A 24,361-nucleotide genomic window follows, 5' to 3' on the forward strand; every position below is an offset into this window, starting at 1 on the left:
TCTCATTGTTACCATCTTTCCCATTTTGGATTTGTACTTGAATGCATACAAAGTTTTGAAAATGGAAAACAGTTTCGATTTCTCTCCATTAATCACTTTTATCGAACATCCTGACGACCAAGATCGCACTTTGTTCGATCCATCAGTTAAATAGAGTACTAGAAAATGCAATATAGGAATGACAATATCTGCCCGCCGTTCGATGCATAATTCCTCTTATGGTTAAAAAGTACTTGACCCGTACCCTCTCCTTTAACCGAGAGATTATCTGCAATTGTATCATAATCTTGGTAATTCTTATTGAATGGAAAAAATTGCCTCTTATTGCTTAGTATATTATACAACATAATAATAACCTTCCGATTAATTCTTAACCTAGAGTGAATTATATCTTTTCCTTTCAAATTTTTTATACCGATACAGAAAGTATTTCTGGAATTTTCTCTCCTAACCGCAAGTATGTGGCTGGATTACCCTTAGGTTTCAGTTAATGGCTACCCTTTAGAAAGATCTAAAATTCCAAAGGCAGGAAAACGCTGAATATGCGAAATTGCTTTTTCAATGACAATTAAAGAGAGATGGAAAGTATGTATTGGGAAATATCCCGCATTTTTCTCGATTTCAAATCAAATAAAATTTAATATACCTAACTCTCCTTTCCATGATAAACAGCAGTTACCGTAGCGAATTGAAAAGAAAACAGTTTACCAATCTAATCTAGAATATTATCAAGCTTGCAATGCACTAGTATTCATGAATTGACTATTTTATTCTGCTAATGAAAAAATGTGTTAGCGTGCACTTTTCTACTTTTTCACGACATTACTCTATTTCCTCGTTTAATTGGATATATGACATTGGATTTGATACACGTAATTTTCTTTTGACTTATGATATGATCCAGTGGGTAACTAGGGAATGCTTTGAGGGGGAAGAAGAGGTCTGGGGGGTGATTCCTCTCCCAGGGATCTTTATGGGGGTTCCGGAAAAATTTTTCGACATGATATACCTACCTGGAAATATTGTGCACCATTATGGCACTTAAAATTTAACTTTAATTAGATGCAGTTACTATATGCCAAAACTAAAGAATAATTTCAATTAATTTTATCATTTCTATTGGATGTCTGCTTGTATGTCCACCATGCGGTTCAATACAGCTGAAAGGATTGCGGCCAAAGTTAGTACGCAGGTGCATCTTATGCTACCGAAGCTCATAGTGCTAATAAATTATCTGTAGGAACTTTTTTGCGTCCGACGTGTCATTTGCATCGTTTTCTCATTACCGAACCCTGAAAGTGCGCTCAGGGCCACCTGGCAACCATTCCTCAACCTCTGATTACTCTCCCACCTTCCGATAATATCCCCATTCACTCTGCCATGTTTGTACATTTTTATGCGCGCTGTGTGCGAGGTGAAGGCCTATTTGGCGGCTCACAGTTCCAATACTGCCTCTTTTCGCTACTTCACGTTTCATAGGTAAATGGCCCACGAATAACTTTGCTGTCCCATTAACCGTGTTTTCCGACGAATCGTGTTTCTTCTTACCTTAACTTTTTGCTTATATTTTTCGCTAATTTTTTCCTTATATAGTCTTAAGAAAACCGCTACGGACGTACAGACAGCGTTACTCAGATGTTAAGTGAATTAGGCTGGGAGCCGCTTGAGACTCGGAGGCTGCGCGCTAGTCTTAGATTGCTTGAACAATCGAGAATGGATATCTTTAAGAGCGACACAGAGAACATAATATTAGATCCACACTATATTCCCAGGTCCGATAGAAGCGATAAATTAAGAGAGATGTTTTGCCGAACAAATAGATATGGGAATTCGTTTTTTCCCCGAAACATAAAGGACTTACATAAACGCTAGTCCCAACTTCGTTAGAGCACTTCATTTTTTATGAGTATATGGCTGGTGTCCTAACACCCCCTGCCACACGCCTTTTAGGCGGCTTGCGGGGTATTATGTAGATGTAAATGAAGAAACAAAAATGCAGTAGAAACTCGCATATCGTGGAGAAAATCAATGGTTGCCAAGCAACAGGCAAACGCAACCATATGATCTTACGCCACAATCATATGGCGAGAAATTAGGCCCTCCGGGAGTGGCTACACCGCGGCCGGTTGCAATTTAACGATCGCGCACACACATGCCTGCGTGTTTAGGCGATGGAATTTGATTCAGCAACGCAGAGCTAAGCTTTTCAAGAATGGTAGAGTTTTTATTGCGCGCATGCTGATATTTCGACATAATCCTCTCTGCGCACTATCTCTGAGGCGAGATGAGTTTCCACAAAGACTGAGCATACGTTTAATGCTATTACGAGATAGGATTCCGAAGTCGATAATTTCAAGAAAGCATAGTCAATGGCATTGATGTGTATCGGCGTCACAAAGAATCAGAATTGAATGGTAAATGTTATCTAAGATAGCCATTTGAGCGTTGTTGACCCTTTCAGGCGAACTAGCTATTTACACCAATGAAAGCACAATATGTTCAGTTTTCAAAACAAAAATGAGTCACAAAGCGAAGCAAGTGAGAGCCGGATGGTACGCGTGACTATGTTATCCTGTCTGAAAGAAATTACGATTCAAAACAAATGGATTGGTCGGAGTTTTGCGCTCTTGGATAATTGATGCCGGATGGGCAATTACATGGGGCACTCAAAGCAAGGGAGAAGTCTTCGCACGTAATTAAAACCAAGTTAAGCTAAAATGGTCATAAGTTAGTAATTTCATATAGATTGTATCTCAGGTGATGGTTTATTTGCCCAAATGCAGTTCAATAATGCGATACTAAACAACTGTAAATGGAAGTGATTTGTGGTTACAACACATTTTCTGGCGTCATGTCAGAAATATACACATTTATAAGGCCCAAAGAATGCCCAAGCTTTACAGAAATATATTGAGCGCTTCCATATCAAAGATTTTTTTATGGATCGTATCATGAAAAATAGAGGACTAAAATGAATGCTAAGTGCAATTCAGGCAATAAAATGGCACAACGTCCACCTAGAGTAGTACTCATTTTAGATCATTAATAATATTTCCTCGCGCAGATCAAAGACTGGTGTTCTTATGTCTTAAATCACGCGCCTGTCGAAGCTGTTTTCAGGGTACTGTATGGAAGTAGATTTAGATGATGAATGGGCAGCAACATGTGTTAACGCGTAAAGATTGTGTCGCAATCATGTGTATCAGATAATTTAAACTGATTACGATTGAATTACGAAAGAGAGGGGAACATACCGTGTTCTAAAATGCAAGAAGATAATAAATATCATATCACCTCTAACTCCGATTGACTCATGAGGGAGAATAGATTTGCACAGCATTGACCTCCTAATTACTTCCATTATTAGCTCAGCGCCCAATAGCTTGTGCAAATCAGCAAGATCGAAAGATATTATGCATTAAAATACAAAGTCATCCCTTATTTTCTGACGTAAGAAAGAAAACTTTCAACTCTACGTTAACTTTCAACCATTGCTCCCTATTATGAACGCTTAATTCCTAGATACACTTGCTGTATCTCACGAGCCAGGCAGTACGACAAATCCTAGATACGTAAAGATAATATGCCATGCAACATGGAGTTTCCCTCCCAAATTTCAGCCCTTGGGCGCAAAAGAATTAATCAAGGAGACAATAAACAAAATCAATGTGTGCATCATAGTTATTATTAACTTCTATTTCAAGACACATGAAGTTGTCAGATACGTTTGGGCGACATTACAGCTTATTGTCCAAACATTATCTTTCATTCATCAATACTGCCGTTTTTCCATAAATGACCCTGTCACATTCAGTAAACAATGCTTTAAATAATTACGCATTAAATGAATTAATTATAGTTAAGAACTAAGGTGGACTTGATTCCTCGCTAAGGGATACCAGAGGTCATCCTGTGCGGGTTAAACTTACTTCCGAGATGAAATTCTTCTGTTTAGCGATCAGACTGGCAGCTCATCATGAATCTTACCTCTTTATTTCCCGTTAATTTTGTACTATTATTATTATATTTAATGTTTTATTATTATAATGGATTTCCGTCGAAGGATATCATGAAAACAAAGTAGTTTATTTCCGAGTATGTTTCTGCTCTTTTCATATTTTTACACATATTTTCTTCTATTCCACATATTTTTAGATAATTAGCACAATCATAATTCATTTCAGAAATAACATTAGATAATCACTTTTGCCCTGAAAACTCGAACTTTTCCAGGCACCGTGGCGTTACGGAAGTTAATTTTGCTTTTTAACTCACGCTTCGGCTTTTCTTTGAAGAACATATTTTTTAGCATCAGTAATTTTTATGCCGATAATTACCGGTAATTTAGAGCATTTATTACTTATAATCAGCACTGCCACATCCATGACCTACAACAAGAATTGTCAAACGGCCGCAATTCTACCAAGACACGTACAAAAACTCTCCCGACGCAATATATCAATAGTGTACCATGTTCCTCCTCCATGAAATGTTTTTTACTGTCATATTCTGTTCTCATGCTCCAAAATTCAGCAAAAAAATGAGGTAGGCTTATGAAATTCCCAACGTTATCATTTTCACTTAGGTTTTGATGAAATATATTAAAAATATCGATTCAATCTGCAGAATATCCTAATTACTTGTTAGGAATTACTAAAACGGGGTAACTATTGCGGAGATTTGGAAAAAAATTCAAATATTACTCCCAAGAAACACCCGAATTGTCGTAAGTACTATCAAAATATGCCAACGCCTATAAAAATTTTATTCTCACTCCATTGTAACGGATCATAGATGTATTTATTTAACCTGAGCGCCGAAGGTCATAGTCAAGAGATTGATCCCAATCGTCATAAGCAAAGCGTCACATTTCTCTTAGATTACAAACATGTGTACTAAAGCACTTATGTGTTTCTCATTTGATCCTTCGTGATTTTTCTAAAACTTCGCACTGTTGTCTTGTGATTTCCATGCTGCGGAAACAACTGTTTCTTTTTCTACGCCAGGTTCCAGTTAGTGCCTCTTCCATGGCCTTTTTTCGGGGCACCTATATATTTTTTAAATGTATTGTTGGATAAAGAACAAGCCCACCATAATCAATCTTGTGTTCGTCTGTTACGAAAATTATAAATGAAGTAACTACCCACGTGAAGACAACACTTAATACACCTCATTACGATATTACAATTTCAGCCCTTCGGCGTTGAAACTAATGCTTTACCCCAATAAAACACTTATCATCATTAAATTTTGAGGCCAAAACACGGTCGTATTTGTCCATTATTAATGAGACAGGAATAACCATTGTTGGATGATCTTCTCTTTTTATACGCAGTGAATCGAGCAATATTTCAGTTGTGCGCAATCAAGTTTTATATTGTTTTATCTTGGTCCTTAACATTGATTGAAGTTCACGGGCCTTAATGGAGCGCGTACGTATAGAGACGAACACCGATGATTTTACCTTAGAAGTATCAATTAAATGCCATGAAACGCAATCAGAAAGCGAATAGAAGGCTATTTTCGTGATCAAAAAGTGATTCCGCGAGGCGCTTCAACATAGATGAATCATTTAATTCAGTGAACAGCTCAACAATTTATTGAGTGCTAATCACTTGACTTGACTTTTCTCTTGATGATGACAATATCATGCAACAATTTCTCAGAAAGATACCCGCAACATAATTATTAACCTTGACATTGGCCTCCAGGATCACCGTCGCTATCATCACAGTACATCCTCTGAAATGATAACTCGGCCGGCGTGCATTTAATGAATGGCAAGTCTTCCACCGCCTGCCGCCTTAACTATTTTTGTTTCATGTTCTCAACCACTTACGAAGCAGGATTTCCCAGGAGATTTAATTAAAATGTGAATCTAAAGTCACGATAACCATCGTTAAGCTCTTGAATTATTGGCAGCAAGCTGGGAGTTTCATCCATAATTCATGCATTATGCCACGTGGAGTCTCATTTATTACACCAGTTATACGATTGCATATATGTGGTTGTTTATCCACAATTTACAGGAAAATGGATAACATTCCAAGGACTAACATTGAATTTCTTAGTGATGGAATTAAGTGAGCAATCATAAGGAAAGTGCTTTCTTCAGGTGACTCTTTTCTTGAATTAACCTTATAATCAATACTTCTTAGTGTAAGGTAATTTTCAGTTGAAATTGCAAGTTACAGGTATTAATGTCACCTTCAAGAATAGATGGTGTAATTTCTTGCTGTAATCAGAGGGCATTTAGGTTGAATCAGTGACAATTTTGCCCATGGCTTTCGAGCTTCTTCTTCGATAGGCAGCTTGGAAAAAGTTGCATAATAATGGCTGACTCATTAATAGGACCGTAAGTCCTCATCTAAGTATGAAAGAAAGTATGCTCTTGAATTTTTTACATCTTTTAATATCGTGAGTTTCCTCCACCTTTTTCACTGCAAATTAAAGACAGATGGAAATTATCTACATAAATTGTTGTTTATCGGAGCTCTGTCATTCTTTTCAGTTATTGTGTTAGCCTTTCCATTGTTTTATATTAAAATTTTTATTGTTGCCCGGCATAATAACATAGCATAATACGTGCACGACATAACACGTGCACGAAATAACACTTTCATTCCCGGAAAGGGTGCCAAACTGCGTTTTTTACATGGTTAACGAAACAACACATCATCACTCAGCCATATCCTCCATTTCGAAGTTTATACCTATTGATTTTGATTACAACGAGGCGGGAACTCGTTTATGACAGATGGCGGAATATTCACCCTCAATTTTTACTATGATGTTTTGATTGCTTTACGTCAGAGTTTGCATCTCATAGTTAAAATTTAATATCATGCGTGAGAATATGTATAAATACCTGTAAGGTGATTTTGATCATGATGCTCCTGGAAAGACAATCATTAGATTTGCCGAAATTACTGTTTTTCCGTGGACAATATCACAGCGTAAAAAACGAAAACTGAAAAATAGTGACACCTGTTTTAACTACCGATGTTTATTATTTGCAAATGAACATTAAAACGTTCTGCGGATAGAATAACAGAGGCCTCAGACGAATCCGTCCAGATACCTGCAGCGCAGTTTTTGGCCGACGTATCAAGGAGCCTTGAAAAGAGCCTTGTGAAAAAAGTAATGTCCAGCTCTGTCTGATTTTTTTCGCCTCACTCACGTAGCATGTCAACCCTACAGTTGGAATGGGTGAGGGTAGAGCTCACCCCTGAAAACGCCAATGGGGGTAAATTCACGTAATCATAGTAGGAGGGGGGGCAGTTTATTTCCCTGGGTCACCCTTGGCATTTTTGCTAGGTGGTGTCCAAGGGTTTCACTCAAGATTTGAACCCGTGATTCTGTGATCGGCCGAACAGTGGTCTTCTAATTAGACCAACGTGTTCCCCTCGTGAATTGAATATTAAGTGGAATTTCAAAGTTTTTTTCACACTTCATTATGTCAAGTCGATTCCATGAAATCACGCCCAAGACGACTAGTTATACTCGTTTGTTATTTGAAATTGCAAACACTATTTGTAAATGAGTGTCGTATACTTACGACTCCAGTTGGGAAGAAGACCGATTCGAAGAAGAACATCCTCATCTTCTTGATGAGTGCCTTCAGGTCCCGCAATGCTTTCGGCTGTGTAAATTCTAAGGCATCTTCTACGACGCAGAGGACGAAATACACCTCCTGAAACACCTGAAAAGTTGGAGAAAGCAGATGTTAGCCACAAGTTTTGCCAACTAAAAATGAAAAAGTAAAATTTTAGTGAAATTTTCGCGGGTAATCAACCGGTTGAGGTGGTGCACTGATGTGATGTTCGAGGAGCAAAACATCCTTTGTCATCAGGGTAGTGAAGACCTTTATTCTGCGTTTCTCTTTTTAGGTTAGTACTGTCGCGTGATTATGCGGATTTAGTAATGACCTTAGCATATTAGATGTTAAACATTATTATGGTTAATGCTGCGAGAGGAACTTGACAAATAAAATGCCTGGCAAAACACGCGTGATCAGCTGAGCCAGTTTTCCTCTCCCAGTGCTATATATAATGAATATAATTTTAAATTAATCAACAGCAGCTTTCTATGTTCTCCTCACCAACCTTTCTTCTTCATAGAAAATAAAGAGTGCACACTTTTAGCTCCCGAATCTTAGTCTGTACCACGGACTTATATAAGGTAAATAATTCGATTCATATGGGAGGAAATGTAAAGAAGTAAAAAATGGTTAATTTTTGCGTTAATTACTAATAATTAGAAAAATAATGGATAGTTTTCTCTTAAAAAACGGGCTATCATTAGATTAGACGAGTTTCCACGGTAAATGCTGGTTTATAGCGGATAGGGAAAATTTCTGGCTCATTAAGTTGTAAATAGATGGATATCATATCATATATATCATAAAATGAATATCTTCTTGGAAGTTGGCCGTGAAAATTTGTGCTGATGGAGGAACGATTATCGCGAAAGGAAGTGTAAGCAATGACAGAGGAGAGCAGATTCATCGCAGTTAGTTGAAATCACCACTAATACCTTTATTTCTATTTTAAACGATTGATATTAAGATGGCCTTCGCGGTTTAATTGTAGCATGAGATAGGAAATATCGAACATTAGATATTTTAGTTATTTCTGCCGGAAATCAAGTGAAATTATGCTAATTAGCATACACACTGCGGCATTACGTAACTAAAAACTTAGTAATTAGCGCTTTCTTGTTAGAAGGAAGGAAATCTATGAGAAATTTGATTTTTTCGTATACTTTCGTTTTTGCTGTTTGAAATAATACCATCCTTATATAGGTGCCAGAATTGTTATCATTAATTTCATTGGAAAGTAACTGAGATATAATATATCATCTAAGATCCTATAGTCGCATCTAACAATTGGCCGAGAGTGAAGCTGAAGACTGCGGTTACTTCCGATTTGGAGTATATAAACTTTGTACCTTAGAAATCTGAGCGACAAGTCTTTGTAAAAAGTTTTACATTTTTTGGGTACTATTTTTTAAATAATTTTTCTCCCTTAAAATTATAAACTTCTTCAAAAATTTTTTTTTGTGGATAATAACTAGTCAGTTTCATAAGCACGATACTCATTCAGATTTCTTTTCAATTTTTTTACGACACCCCGCGCCAATCTAACAAAGCTAGACATTTATTTGGTTCCTTGCCGTTGACTTGCTGAATTTTGTTTAAAACATACTATTGCTTTCATTATTGTTTCATTTTGGTTTTTAATTGGATAGAAACACGAATATTTGTGCATTTTCTTAGGCACAGTGTGTAAATTTCTTTTTGCCTTTTTGTTTTGTTACCCTGACAAAATCAAAGTTTTTGCAGGGAGATACAGTGTTATCGTGTATGTGTGTATGATATAAGCCATTAAAATATGTTTTTGTTTACCCAAAAACAAAAATTTTACCATCAGCTGCTAAAAGTAATATGCAGACTATGTATTTCACTATACCTTACAGATTTCTTTTTTGACCAAACAAAAAAGAAAAATAGAAAAAAATTCAGTTTCATTTCCATCGATTTAAAATTTGTCAAATTATGTTATTACAGAAATTATTGTAACTAATTCAATGTTTGCATTACATTAAAATGGATTACTTTTGCTCACTTCTATAACATTTGAGGTGTAGTGTCGCTCAGTTTATCTTTATTTCTTCAACACTGTTTCTTTTTTGCACTAGCAATCTTAAATTGTGAAGTACAGTACTGTAACCTCCAGTACTCTTGTTCTATGCGGTCATGACATTCGATTGACTGAGCAAGTAGCTACATGCAGTCCCCGCATAAGTTTATTGCATTGTGCATTAATAAACGTGGCTGAGGAATGTGAAGACGTGTCATTCTTCTCTTAGAAATTTATTTGGTTGCTCCTAAAGCAGTGAAGCCATGAAAATATATGATGCCTATCGAAATTTCAGTTTATGTTCGTTAAGAGTCTTATCGTTTTGTGGTGTTTAAAATACTCTGGAAGACCTACTTTGCCCCAAAGTTTGCCTTGAGAGGATTCTTCTAACTTTCTTCTCATCCTTCTCAATCGAAAACCATCCACTCTTTCATTAAAATTGCTACTTTAGCTCCCCCCCCCCTCTGCCTTATATGTATGCTATAACTAACACGCATGCGTTATGAAACAACTAATTGATTTGCCATGGCTTCTAAGCTGGTGTTCTTTTCCTTAGCTCCGGCGCTGAAAGCCTGCTAACATCGATGATCCACTCCCCTTACTATTGTGATGTATTTAAGCTCCTTAAACTTGCGTGTGGTCGTGGGAAAAGTAGCTCCCACGGTCTATCCCCCTTAATATCTTTTGAATGGTGTTATGTGGTGTCATATTTGTATAATTAGGTAATAGGTAAGCCTTTGATCAGGATTCCCCTAAGAAAAACGAGAACATGACGGCTTCCGGCTGTTAAGTTTCATGAATTTCAAGTCATATCTCAATCGATGGTCTAGTTACGATCAAAAGATGTTATGTTATGCTATCAGTTGAAGCGTGTATCCCTATATAGATATTAATCAGTTCTTCTCGAAAGGATATAATAAAATGAGTGTCAAGAATTAGCTTGGGAGCCGTTTGAGAATCGGAGACTTCGTGTTAGTCTTAAATTGTTGATTCAATTAGAACATAAATCTTACAGAGCTACTCGGAGAGCGTTTTTTAGAGCCGCACTATATTTCCAGGTCCAACCGAAATTATAAAACAAGAGAGAAAATTTGCGAACGGATAGGTATGGGACTAAATTTTTCCTCCGAGTAACAAAGAAGTTTAATAGATGGTTAGTCAATCTCACATTTCCCTTGGGCTACAATCTTGCCACGGTGGAAAGGTTTGCGCGTTCCTATAACCTCTACTGCTGCGTTGGCGAGTTTAATTGCAATTTCTTTCGGTAGAGCCACCCTTGCCAGACAGGTCGAAGGATAGGAGCCGTACGAAAGGTGACCCACGTGATGAAATCACGTAAAAAAACCTTTTGTAATGGAAGTGGGAAACCCTATCAACTATCACTTCCCTGAAAACATGGAGTACAATCAAATGAGCCTCGGAAATTCATCGAACGGGACCCGTCCATAAAGGGCAGGTGTCTTTCACGGAAGCGAGGTCGGCAAGGTCCTCAGGTCGACAACATGCGAAATCCTTGCAGAGACTTATCATGAAGGGAGGTAAGACTGCAAGAATACTTCTTAAATACTCCTTGGAAACTTACCTCAATCTGTAGAATACTTTTAAAGAAAAATAAGGTCAAGCTCGTGTAGACAAATTACACCGTGCACCTAATTTTATTTGTAACAGGTTTCATCCTAGTCCTAACAACCTTTCCGCACGCCCATTACGTCAGCTTGTGGGATAGAAGCGGGGAAGGCAATTGAAACGAAAGGAAACGCAAAACCAGTAAAATTTCAATGGTTTCGTTCCCGGGAGCGGAATGTAGAAACGAAGCGATGAAGAATTTAACCCGGGGAGCTAAACTAAGGGTCAAAACGAAATCGGAGCCAAAATTACTTCGGGTCGAAACTAAACTAAAACTCTGCGACGAAACGAAACGCAGATAATGTTTCGCACCGGAGGGACCACGTGCTTCACCTTTGAACAGCTTAGTTTCGACCCACACACCGAGAACGATGCATAGTTGAATGAAATAAAGGTTCGGCCTACCGCCACTAGATGCATAGGGCACTCATATTTTTACCACTAACAGGAGAACGGTGAACGCAAACTGGCCATTCTATTTTTAATTTCGACGTTTTAACCTCTCTACCCGTGTGTCAAACGTATTGGGTCGGAACTATTCCCTCTTATCCCTCTCTAATCAACTTCTGTGATCAAAACTTAACTATGAGCAGCGGAGTTACGATTAATTTAGTTTCTTTCCTGGAGGAAAGTTTTATCCCGGGACGAAACCAAACTATTTGGTGATTTAAATTTTTTGCGGGAACCTATGCCTTGTATTTTCGTTTCCCTCCAGGTCGATGGCAAGTGAAACGAGACATTTCCGTTTCGTTTTACTTGCCATCCCTCGTCCTAACACCCTTGCACATGCCTATTACGTCAGCCTGCGGGATAGAAGGTAAATGAAGAGCCGAAGCAAATGATGGAAGTGTTGAGGTGAATGAGCCGTGTTACGTATGAGGGAGATGATTCAGCACACTTTGCTTGTGTGACGCCATATTAGACACGCGAACGCCGTGTGAGTGGTCCCATTATGCGGTCAAAGCGAGAGATTTCTCGGCCTGTCTCTTATGGAACTGACACACACCGAATTACCGCGTGTGGGCTACTTTCCGTCTCCGAAGAAATCGCATGTGGAGGAGGGCATGACGGAAGGTAAACAAATGAAAATCGATCGAGCGAATCCAATTAGTCGCGCACGCTCTCCCGTCCAAGTTGCTGATGTCTGGGGCAATGTAACACGATCATCGACGGGCATGCCATCGCCGTGAGAACGGCTTTCTCGGGATGATTCGCCTGTACTCTTGCTTTACACGGCCGTGACACTCTCTCCAGATAGATTCAGAAAGTCATTTTTTCCACGATCAATGAGAGACTATAACGGCTGCGAGATGACTCACTAATCGGTTAAGTGACTTGTAGAGTAGTCTACTAACTTGTGTATACCTTAATGCATGTTTCTGAATTTTCTTAGTATTTTTAACAGTATTTTTTGTGTGTTCTGGGTTTATTGACAATTTGCCTTCATAAGTAGTTGGCAAGTTTTGTCTTCGTATGGATGTGGAGTCATGTCATTATATAAATTGAGTGGAGTAGCTGCGACTCCTCGGGATGATAATGTGGTGGTTTCCCCTTGCCTTCCACATCGCAGTGCTACAGCCGTTAAAGTAAATGTTACCACGCCCGTAGTGGAATGTGCGTCGCTGTACCGACCAGTATGGCCTCCACCTTCGCACATGTGAGGAAGAGCTGCTACCCTCTCCCCGGGTGTTGAGAGGCATAATTGTTGGCGGCCCCCAGTCGCCAAGTCACGGTATCTTCACAGGCTTTGGTATCATTTAAATGGTCTACCTTAATGGTACCAGGGATGTGAAAAGATTAGCTGATAGGAGAATAGAGTGGAGAGCTGCGTCAAACCAATCCTAGGATTGTTGACCAATGATGATGATGATGATGATGATGGATGTGGAAGTATAATGTGTTTGTGTGCATAACATTTTTATGTCCGTGAGGTGTGCATGTGCGAGACGAAACATTATCTTTTCGATTCACTTGCCATCCCTGACATTATGTAGATGAAGATGCAAGGCCGGACCCTGGATTTTGTTCAAGGGGGAAGGGCACAAGGATACACCGTAATACAAAACGAACGCAACTATAATGGGACCGTATTAAAAATCTTGCCTATTTTTTAAAGCACGTGTCCCCTCACGGGCAAGGGACGGCCCCTATTGAATAATATTGTACAGAATAACATGACCAATGTTATTCAATAGGGGCCGTCCCTTGCCCTTCTTCCCTTCCACTTGTACTTCCACGATTGTTTTCAGCTGGTCATGATAGTTTAATTCTAACGATATAAAGTTAACAATCGAAATAAACGACATTTATTAAAACGCCAGAGCTATTCATCTGTTTAGTTTGCGCGTTAGAGGAAAACGGATACAGTAGGAAGAACATCTTGAAAAGAATTGCACTAGCAACGGAGGCGATCATGAACAGGAAGAAGCTCAAGAGAGGATCATTATGTAAGAGCTTAAAGAAAAGGTTAATGAAGAGTCTGATCTCGAGTGTAGCGCTTTGCAGCGCGAATATGTGGACACTCAGGAAGGAAGACGAGAGAAGACTGGAGGCATTCGTAATGTGGGTGTGGCGAAGTATGGAGAAGGTGAAGTGGACGGAGAGGAGGAGTAACGATGAAATGTAGGACATGGTGGGTGAGGAGAGGCAGCATTTAGATGAGATACGGAGGAGAGAGAAGGGCTGGATGGAGCGAGTACTTAGCGGGGAGGGGATGCTGAAAACTGTGTTAGAGGGTAATATATTAGGTAAACGAGGGTGAGGAAGGAAGAGAATGTGATTTTTAGACAGAATGAAAGGAAGTAGGCTTTATTGTGAATTGAAGTGCTTGATGGAAAGGGAGGCTCCCAGAATTCTTCTGAAGTACTCCAGGGAAACCTACCTTAATCGGTAGATTAATAATAATTGTCGGAATCAGCCGATCATCAAACTTCCTAGTTGAGTACCACATGATCTGGGATATTTCCACGTCACAATCATGGCAAGGTGTGATCAGGCCGAAAATCGCTTTCGTTTGTAGTTTACTCTGACAATGCGGGTGCGTATAGTCTAGTAAACATCCTACTTCCGCAAGCGAATTTTAATCAAGGCCTTGGCATCTCGGGGAAGAATGAGATCAAGGAAGGACAACCCGTGCAAGGTCGCCCACGATTCATTCCTTGCCGAAAATTTGCGTCCAATGCAAGGACGGGTTAATTGGAGCGAGGACCCTCCCACACTCTGAGAAAAAATTATATTGACAGCGCCGCGCCAAAATCTCGCGCGAAAATAGAATGTTTTAGCATCAGCTTTAAATCTCAATCCGTCAAATATGATAATTTTTGTAGATAATGTTTTCTTTGAATTCTGGGAGAATAATTTTTTTTCCGGAAACCTCTCCCTATTTGGGGTGAAGTTACATTCCCCTCAGGTTTATTTTATCTTCTTAGCAACCGCCCCTAACCGCTAAATTCGTATATGTATCAGTGACAGAAAGTTGTACCATCAAATTAACATAATTTCCATTTCATCAGTAAGCTTGACCGATAAAATCATTCAGTTTCCTTTAGTATGGCATTATAGGCGTAAAAATCCATATGTTCATTCAGAAAGCCCGGTATCTCTAATTAAACTGTAACTTGCGATTTTTTTTCGACGCTTACGGTGTCATTGCGTTCGTTCGGTACGAAGTTTTTCTGGGTCACGATGCACAAAAGTGATTTCATTTTTACCGTTATCTGAAGACGGTGCCATTAATTACTGTTCTGAAATTTATTCCGCATTACCATTCTCACGTTTGGCATAGTATTTATGGGACCCGGTAGAGGCGCTGTAGCCTCAATTGTTTTTTTTCAGCGTTGTGCGAAAATGAGTTTAAAACAATTCAGTTCAATATCGAGCTGTATATCAACCTTACAATAGTAAGTGAGTGAAATTGCTCGGCATAAATGACAGGGCGAGAGAGGCATGCACTGTGATTCACGTTTGACTGCGTCATAATGGATAGATCACTTTGCAATTTAAAGCTGTCCCGCTCAATGAATTTTTCATTCCCCTCTATAGATTCGCCCTCTGCGAACTCGGCAAATTTCATGACGCTAGCTTGAATGCACAAGAGAGATGGGAACTCTGCTTACGTATGCACTACTCCGGTAGCGGTGTTAGTGGGTTGGTTGACGTCAAGCTTTTTATTGAGATGGAAAAGGAGAAATATATTGGGAAGGACAAAAGTGACAATCATATTGGCAGTGTACAAAAGAGTTCCTTTCTTTTCATGCTTATCTCAGGGGAATATGTATGTACCAATTCCTTCTTGTTTTGACCCTCTTATCCTCAGGGTAAAACAAGAGACCTCATGGTGGTGGCGTAATAACCAAAAGCCGAAGCCACCATTGAAACTCCCAATTTTATTATTTTGATGGGAAGAAGAGAATAGAAGCCTCAGGCTAACATTGATAAAAAGACTTAAAAACTTCTCGGCCATATCTTTAGACCTGATGGCCTGATGAAGACAATCGTCGAGGGACAAGTTGATGGCAAGAACGGAAAAGGAGGACCTCGACCAAAATATATGGAACAGGTAAAGAAGGATACGAAAGAGAAGAAATAAGTATGTGTGAAAAGATTAGCTGATAGGAGAATGGAAGTGGAAAGAGTTTCGTCAAACCAATCTTGGGATAATTGACCGGTGATGATGATGATGGAAAAAAAGGCAGCACATTGAATTTAAATAGGGTTTATCAATCCTGATACTCCTGATTCGTGAGTATTAAATTGAATGACAAGAAAATTTCCATTCGAGTGAAAGGACGTGAAAACAAACGCTACACAGTTCCCGTCCACGCGCTGTTATGCTCATGTCTGTGTCGTAATTGGTATCGAGAGATTGATAGTTGAGATCGCTTTAAAGCATTTTTATTTAGTCTTTAGATTTCTCTAAATACTAACCCCTATCTCTCGGGCTATATCTTATTTCCTCGACGCGCGCGAATTTAAATTCTACGATATATGTTGTTGTTATTTCTAATTTTCAGATGTCCGTTGGATGGCGACCAAATATTTTTCTTTATGTTTACTCTGTGCAACAATACAGATGTTGATTAAATGAATAGTCTTGAGTTGAAGTCATATTTTTCACTTGCACCAAACCAGTGTCTTCTACAACTTCGCGTCAAAGATGCCAACATATGGGCGCGCAATCATCGGAATTATGCATTTCTGAGAGTTTTTTTTTTAATATTAATCACCTACAAAAATTTAATAAAACGTTTTTGTGCTGCGTATTGAAAAAAATATTGAAATTTTATAGGGTACTTCCCTAATGCCACTCCGAAATCTTCTAACGCGTCTGTAATGCCTTCCCTCTTCTTACCATAAAAAATATATTCTTATAGGTCTATTTCTTATCTGACATAACTCTCCCAGGCAGAAAAATGACTTGTATCCAATCTTTCATCTCCAAAATCAAGCATGATGTGCCAACACGTAATTTGTGTCGGCAAAAACGTTATTGAAAAATATCAGGATTTTTCTTCTCCTTGTTTTAAGTGCAGCAACCCGCTGTCTTTCTTACGTTATGAAACCTTCTTTTTTCTCGTCAATTTTTTTTTGTGAAGCCATAATAATTCATGTTTGTGTCTATTTTAAATCTAGGCGTAAACTGATGATAATAGATTTTTTTAAACATCTCGCAGTATTGACGTTGGTTCAGCATAATTCGAGGTCACACGATATAGGAAAAAAATCGTCAACTTCGAAACGCCGTGGTTTTCGTTCAAACGTGTCGATTGAGGCTCTGCATCGGCGTGTGCTTCAGAAACCAGGTCAAAAATGCCGGGTCGAGTGACTGTTCCTTTCCGCTGATGTTTGCAGGAAAAGGTAAGGTTTAAAAAGAAACTGCAGCATCGACAATATTGAGTGGAAACAAAATACGAGTCCTGCTTAACGGCGTGCATGTAGTTTGTTTTCATTCTCATGAAGTGCCCTCTTGTGATATGAAGGTCTCCAGCGTGAGCCTACTTAACTTTTTTTTCTCGTTTGTTTACCTTCGTATGTCAATTTTTACTCTTATTCTCGGAAGAGTTGTGTCCAAGCTTGTTCCACTCCAGATTTTGCAAGACAGTCCAGATTTTTCTACAACCTTTGAAGTCGCCTATCGTTTGCGGGCACTTTTGCGAATCCGTAAAGACATTTTCTTACAAAATCTTCCCTTTATTTTGATGATGTCAAGAATATTGCTAGTTCAAATTGTGGACTCTTCAAGTAATTATAGTAGAGTAACTATAATTCTTAGCTCGAAGAAGGTTACTTCAATGAAAGAATAGCACATGAAAAATATCATTGTGGATTTCAACTAATCATATTTAATAATGGAACATAGATTTGATGATACTAATGGTGCCAAAAGCTTGTTCATGATGTTTCTGTCGATTTCGTATGTATGACCACATAAATAGGCAATTCCCCGTGATATCGTGTGGTGAGATATTTTTGTATCCTAATTATGCCATAAATGTATCAAAACTACCACCTTTGTCCTCATGTTCTGTGCTACGTAAATACTTTCCTGGTAGAATATGTATCAAAGGGGGTTTTTGTCGAAATATTTACTCTTAATCACTCGTTTTTTTCATCTTACACTAGATTTGACAGAATTAATTTTATCATCGATAGAAGAATTAAAATATTTCTGTACCCAACAAATGCTTCCTGTCGTAGCCTACGGTTTTCATAACAGGCTGAATTAACTCTTAAAACCGATGGAATACGATAATTACAGCGAAAGTTCCCCTATTTCAAATGATATTCCTGAGGCAGTTCTCTGATGAACGTTATTAGTTTACCCACACGCTCCTTATTTAAATTCTAATCTTGCGTTAAATTTGTGCTACTGCTCTTTTAGCCAGCAATATTTTTCTCCCACTTTATTTTCAGGGAAGTGAAAATGTTTAGGTAGTATAAACTGTCAATTTGGCGAGGGCGGGAAAGAAATTGTTCGATACAAAATACAAAATGTGCAGCTGCTTCGAGCCGCTCCCTCAGCTTTTCTGTAAATCACACAAAGAAATTGCTTTAAAATGGAAATAGATGAAGATAAATTATAATTTTCAATAGATATCATCTTTCTCGCGGTACTGGGAAAGGCTTGCATCAAACACAGTCGCAAAATTCTTTGAAGTTTGTCGTTTATTTCACACATACACTTTGTCAAGTATATCGTATTTCATTTTTTTTCAACAAACGCAAAACTTCTAGAATTGGCTTTAGATTTCTCGAAAGATTTCCTAGACTTTTTCCTCTCATTTAGTGCTCCAATTTTGTTACAAGAGTGAAATGAAACAGGAATGTAAAATTGCGTATAAATTAGACATGGAAGTTCCTATGGAGTCAAACGATCATCGATGAAAGTCGTTTAGAGCATTGATGACGTAAACAATCATTTGGAAATAGATTTATCTGATATGGTAAAAGGAAATTCAACTTCAACTTGCGTAGAAATGGAAACAGTTTGTTCGTTAGTTCATAGTATCGAAGAGGAGAAAAGTAAGGGCAGATTCTAAAGACCTGGTTACGCGATACATTAACACGTTCGAGTTGATGTCCAAATATGTATCTATGAACGCGTGAATTAACATAAAAATTTACCGTGTAAACACCCAACTTGTGCGAACGCATGAGCGGAAAAAAGAACAGGTTCTTATTCGGTTCATGCATTCGTGCTCCGTTCCGGTCTACCAAAATCCTTCATGCATCCACACATTAACTAGTACGTGTTAATGTACATTGTAATCAGGTCTTAAGGTAAAATGTATATGACAATCCAAATACAATTCCTTTGATTGCATATACCCAGAAAAAAACTGGAATAATTACTCATTTTTATAGCGGGCAGTTAAAAATGCATTTGGATCCAAAAATATCTTAAGATCCGACACCTGGAATCAAGTATCAAATCCAGATCTGGAACTGAAAAAAATTCTGTGTCCGTACATCCCTAATAATAAGCAATCAAAAAGATACTCCACATTGCCTTAACTAAGTAAGGACAAAGTGGACACTTTATAGCGAAATTGCAATAAATGAATCAGTGCTTACCGCAGAAGTATTGTAATAAAAACACCAAACTATGAATGAAAGACAAGAAAAAACGAGTGATGATAAGGAATGTACATTGTAATCAGGCTTTTCGTTGGCTAGTGTGTTATTGCATTCAAGTACTCAAGGAGAAAAGTTACACTTGGCTTTAAGTAAGGAGCATGAGGATGGAATCGTAAGGGAGCTGGGTTAAAAATGAGGTGTAGGGTGAATTTTAGATAAACGAAAATTTTGGAAAAAAACTTTTCTCTTTCGATTAAGAAATTTTATTTCTACGCTTTCAATTGTTGATTATCTTCTGTTCTTTCACAATGACTACTCAAACTAGTAGTTTTTACACACCTTTATTACGACTTATCACACCAAACTACATGTACTCCATACAACTGGGAGAAGACTACTGCGTCGTACTTGAAAAAACAAAAGACGTACGTTTTACAAAACAAAAGAATAATTTACTGCTCTCCTAGCAGAAACAAACATTAGTTATTCGATTTTGGACACACTATTAACATCAATGTCTTGAGAAAATTGTTTGTGGCTGATGATCTTAATGATTTTTTGAATGTATAGCAGAATATTAACAGGACCCAATCTTACAATTGTCAAATTTGAATTATTCAGAAAAAGTTCAGACGCAAATAAACAGCAGTCGCAACCCAACTTCGCCGAGCGAACATTTTTTTAAATCAAAAACCTGAATCGTATTTTGGGCTCAAGGACGCCGGGTCGTGCTGTGTTATATTTTTTAATTTTGCATAGCCTTGAACGATTAGCGATTCTCAGTATCCGGGCTTCGTCTAACTAGTGCCGTTTTTGGAGCGGAAAAGCTTTTCGTTGTTCAAATGTTTAGATACCTCGCAAATAAGCTCTGCGTTTTACCATGTAGTTGACCCGTTATTCTTAATTCTAATAATAATAATTCATCTATTATCGTGAGCTCCTTGCCCTTAAAAAAATGTGAATAATTCTTAACAATTCATTATCCAGTATAAAAATAATTTCACCACAGCATATTCCTTCGCGAACATACACAATAAAACATAAACTACACATCCCACACTGATTTACAGCAATTCGGGCGTTACCAGACCTTGGTTTATGAGCCGAGCAAAGAAAAGTATAACATATTATACATTGGCAAAGAGCAAAGAATACTATTATATGCTATGCCCACCATACTGAGTGGCGGATACCCTTGGAAAATGTATTTCCAGGTAAACGCCCGAACTTCTTTGTTTGCTCTCCACCACTAGGAGTGAAAATTTCGATACTGTAGCCGATGCAAACGAGATAATTCGTTTCCTCTCATGGGAATGTTTGCTCTCTGTAGTGATAGCAGCATGTCGCGCTGCAGGCCTAGCACAAAAAATATTACAATATAAAACATTTTCATAAAAAAAACAAGTATTATTAAAAAGAAGAAAATAGCGGCCTGCGGTCCCTTAAATTATACGAATTTTCAAATGTGATTGATGAGAAAGTTAAAAATACGTTTTAGAAGAAAATTTCAGATATCAAAAATGAAAAACGTGGTGAAATATATATTTTCTTTCGCTAAGAGACCCGTCTAATGTATTTTTAAGTTTAATTTTTTTAATTTAACATGCGCACAAATTGTAAGAACCATACATCGTCATTTAGTACTTGGCTATCCTGAAAATAACAGCGTTCTAGTTAATCAGGAAGTGGCCGAAATTTCAGTTGCAAGATGCCCGGAAGGACAAACAAACCCAAAAGTGAGAATAAAGGAACAACGGCCTACGGTCCCATAAATTATTGAAAATTTCAAATATCCTCCTATCCTGGCAGGGTCGAAAATATTTTACCGGCCTTGGTGGCGGCGGGGTAACGTTCTCGCCTGCCAAACTAGAGGTTGCGGGTTCGAGTCCCGCCTGGGTACGTTTCCCTGATCCAGGGCATGGTCGTTTGTGTACGTTTACTTGTTACATTTGTTGAACACCCCGGTGTAAAATGGCCGGTACGCGGTGCGCGTGTAAGATATTAAGCTTAACATTTGCAGATCAATATACCAGGGTCGCAGCTAGAAATTAAGTCTAGGGGGGGGTTTGAGGCGCAACTAATACTGGGGTGCCTGGGGGTGTGGTATAACCGGTAAACCCCCCCCCCCAGAGCTCAGAGAAATTTTTAATCTATTTTACTTAATTGGATTAATATTGCTTATAAAATAGTGTGAGTAATAACAAAATATCCCTCATAAGGCCGTAAAACTCAACATTTTGGTATATATAAGGGTAAGCGGTAGGTGCGGGGGCCCTCCGCCAGAAAAAATTTAAGATAAATGGTTCAAAATGTTGAGTTTTACGGCCTTATGAGGGATATTTTGTTATTACTCACACTATTTTATAAGCAATATTAATCCAATTAAGTAAAATAGATTTAACTTAAAAACTCTGAGCTCTGGGGGGGGGGGGTTTTATCCCCCAAAACACCCCCCTCGCTGCGCCACTGGAATATACATCATACTTGTTTCCTAGGGAAAGCGATTATAATCTTAAATACGCACAACTTTTTTCGACTATGACTTCTGAAGTGTTCTTCCAAAAATCTCCATATTTGATTTTTATCCCTGAATATTACTTGAGATACTGTTACGACCATGATGAAAGAGTAAGAATCAATGTCATCCATTTCTGAGCTATCCTGGAAATTTTAGCGCTCTATCTAATCGGGAACTGGTCGAAACTTGAATAGCAAGGTATTGTCCGCTAAATAATGAGTAGTTTTGGTTCTATATTTTTTTTTCATACCCGCACATAAGTTTGCCTAATTTCAGGCGTATTGTTTATAGGCCTTCTTACCTCCCTGAATGGAAATAATAACCTTTATGAACAAATGCAAGGAATATAAAAATAGGTACCTATCTTTATCTAAAATTTGAAAGAATGACCATGTTATTATTTTTATAAATCATTAGTTTTTGTCTGGTGTACTGTAAATTATGATAAAAGAGTACTCTACACCCATTGTAAATTTTAAGATGATAATTAAAAGTTGTAAACTAGTAGTCCTCCACTAAATCTTAACTGGTCAGAGGCAGTTATGCGTATCATAAAATTTAATGGCTAATTTTTTTGTGTTTTCATTCCCGCATGCGACGCAGAACTCCTTCGCAACATACAAGCTGCGCAACTATTGGTGTATTTAGCAGTAATAGCACTTAATTATTTTTTCTGTCGTCTTTTGTGTCCTGAGGCAACATCTCCAAGGTGACCGCGATTATTTGTGCTAGAACCACAGCGCGACGACGTTTCTAGCACGATGGAGGGCAAATATTCACATGAGAGGAAACGAATTATCACTTTTGAATCTGCTAGTTTCGAAAATTGTCATCCCACTGGTGGGGAGCAGGCTGTCTCCTCTTTCAGACCAAAAGACGATCTCTCTCTAGCGCATTTAGTTCTCGTCCTAGACCAGGAGTGAGCAAAATACAGGCCGAGGCCATTTCAAACACATTTCCAGCGGTATTTCAAATACAAATACCGCTCCGAATGCATTTGAGATGCAAAATACAAAACACCTTTGAATTGGGTATTTGAAGAACAAACCGAAAAATAGTATTTTAAATTCTTTTTAAAATACAAAATAAATTTGTATGCAAACTAAGAGATATTAAAAATGCCTCGGGACGTTCTGGATAGTTGCAAACACGAATGAAGACAACGATTCTGACGAAAGCGAAGTAACCTCTGAAGCAAAATGTTACGGAAGCGTTATCAGAGCTACTTCAAAATTATTTTACAAATGTATTTTTTTATTTTAGAATGGGGAAATACCAAAAACCTGTATTTGAAATACAAGATACTATCAGGTCGTGTACCTGAAATATCAAATACTAATTAATACTAATTTCAAATACGTATCTAAAAATACTGGTTAATAGAAATACTTCCCAGACCTGTCCGAGACATATATTTCAAAGACAAAGACGGCAATCCCTCCTAGCATACTTTTAGCGGCATTTTTATCTAATATTGTTTTCAAATTGAAAAAATGTAATGCTGAATGGATGAAATGCTCGGTAAAAAAGGAAGTTTTGATGCATCTAAAAAAAGGACATTATGTTTTACTTTGTGTATGTAAGTACTAAAGTTGAAATGATACTCTCTTGTAAGAATATAGAAGCTCTAGTCTAAAGGGGCGAAATCGAGAAGGATGGCAAATAAGCTTAAGAAGTGTTTTTTAGTCATATATAAATGCCATAGGTAAGTAATGCCAATTATATATACGTCACCACAACTTGTTGGGTAAAAATATGAAGGGTGGTATTTTAGAGTTATTTACCACCAGGAAATTTTCAAGTTTTTTTATATCCACCATGGTAATTCACTGTTTTTTTGTCTTCCGTTTTAGACACTACGACTCAATCACTGAGTGTCTCTCTTAACCCAGGAGTAGCAAAGCAGGAAGTATGAGAACTTATCTTCTTAGGAAGTGACAGTCCATCGTTAAACCACCCTCACAGAACTAGTTTTACTCCAATGAGAATTGCATCTGTTCAATGTCGAACAGGACGCAATCGAAACGAGAACAAATATCTTCCGCCACAATTTTAATTACCCATAATAGGTAGCAACCAAAAAAATCATAAAATCCTTTTGTGCTTTTGCGTTGACGTTAAACTAATTCCTTGGAGCAATTAACGACTCATATGGCGATTATCAATGCTGAAGAATAGGCAGTCGTATAGTGGGTGTCTGTGATTTCGTGAGATAATTTTGACGAATTTTGAAACCCCTTTAGAAAATATCGTGAGAATTGGCTCAACCCCCTCCTTCTAATCTCACATGAGATTGTTCAAAATGCTGTATTTTCGGTGTAATTACGTTAATCTATGCTTCACCGCGCTGAATTTGTTGTTGATTGTTTAATTTTTTTTAACCAATCAAGACTAGTATTTAAGATTTATAAGATTCACAAAGGTTAAGAAAAGACTTCGCTGTTTCACAAAATAAAATATATTTGCGACCGGTTTCGATACAGCGTATCATCATCTGGCC

The 24,361-nt window shown here is 38.0% G+C and overlaps 1 protein-coding gene across 1 annotated transcript in view; it reads right to left on the reverse strand.

Annotated features, from left to right (window-relative positions):
* The window catches only part of LOC124166934 (androgen-dependent TFPI-regulating protein-like), a 46,137-nt gene that overhangs the window by 13,091 nt on the left and 8,685 nt on the right, over positions 1-24,361 (reverse strand). The window contains exon 2 of the mRNA XM_046544647.1: positions 7,559-7,702. Within this exon, the coding sequence (XP_046400603.1) occupies positions 7,559-7,702 (144 nt within the window). The remainder of the gene's footprint in view (positions 1-7,558; positions 7,703-24,361) is intronic.

This window comes from Ischnura elegans, chromosome 10, assembly GCF_921293095.1.
Source record: "Ischnura elegans chromosome 10, ioIscEleg1.1, whole genome shotgun sequence".
Lineage (NCBI taxonomy): Eukaryota > Metazoa > Arthropoda > Insecta > Odonata > Coenagrionidae > Ischnura > Ischnura elegans.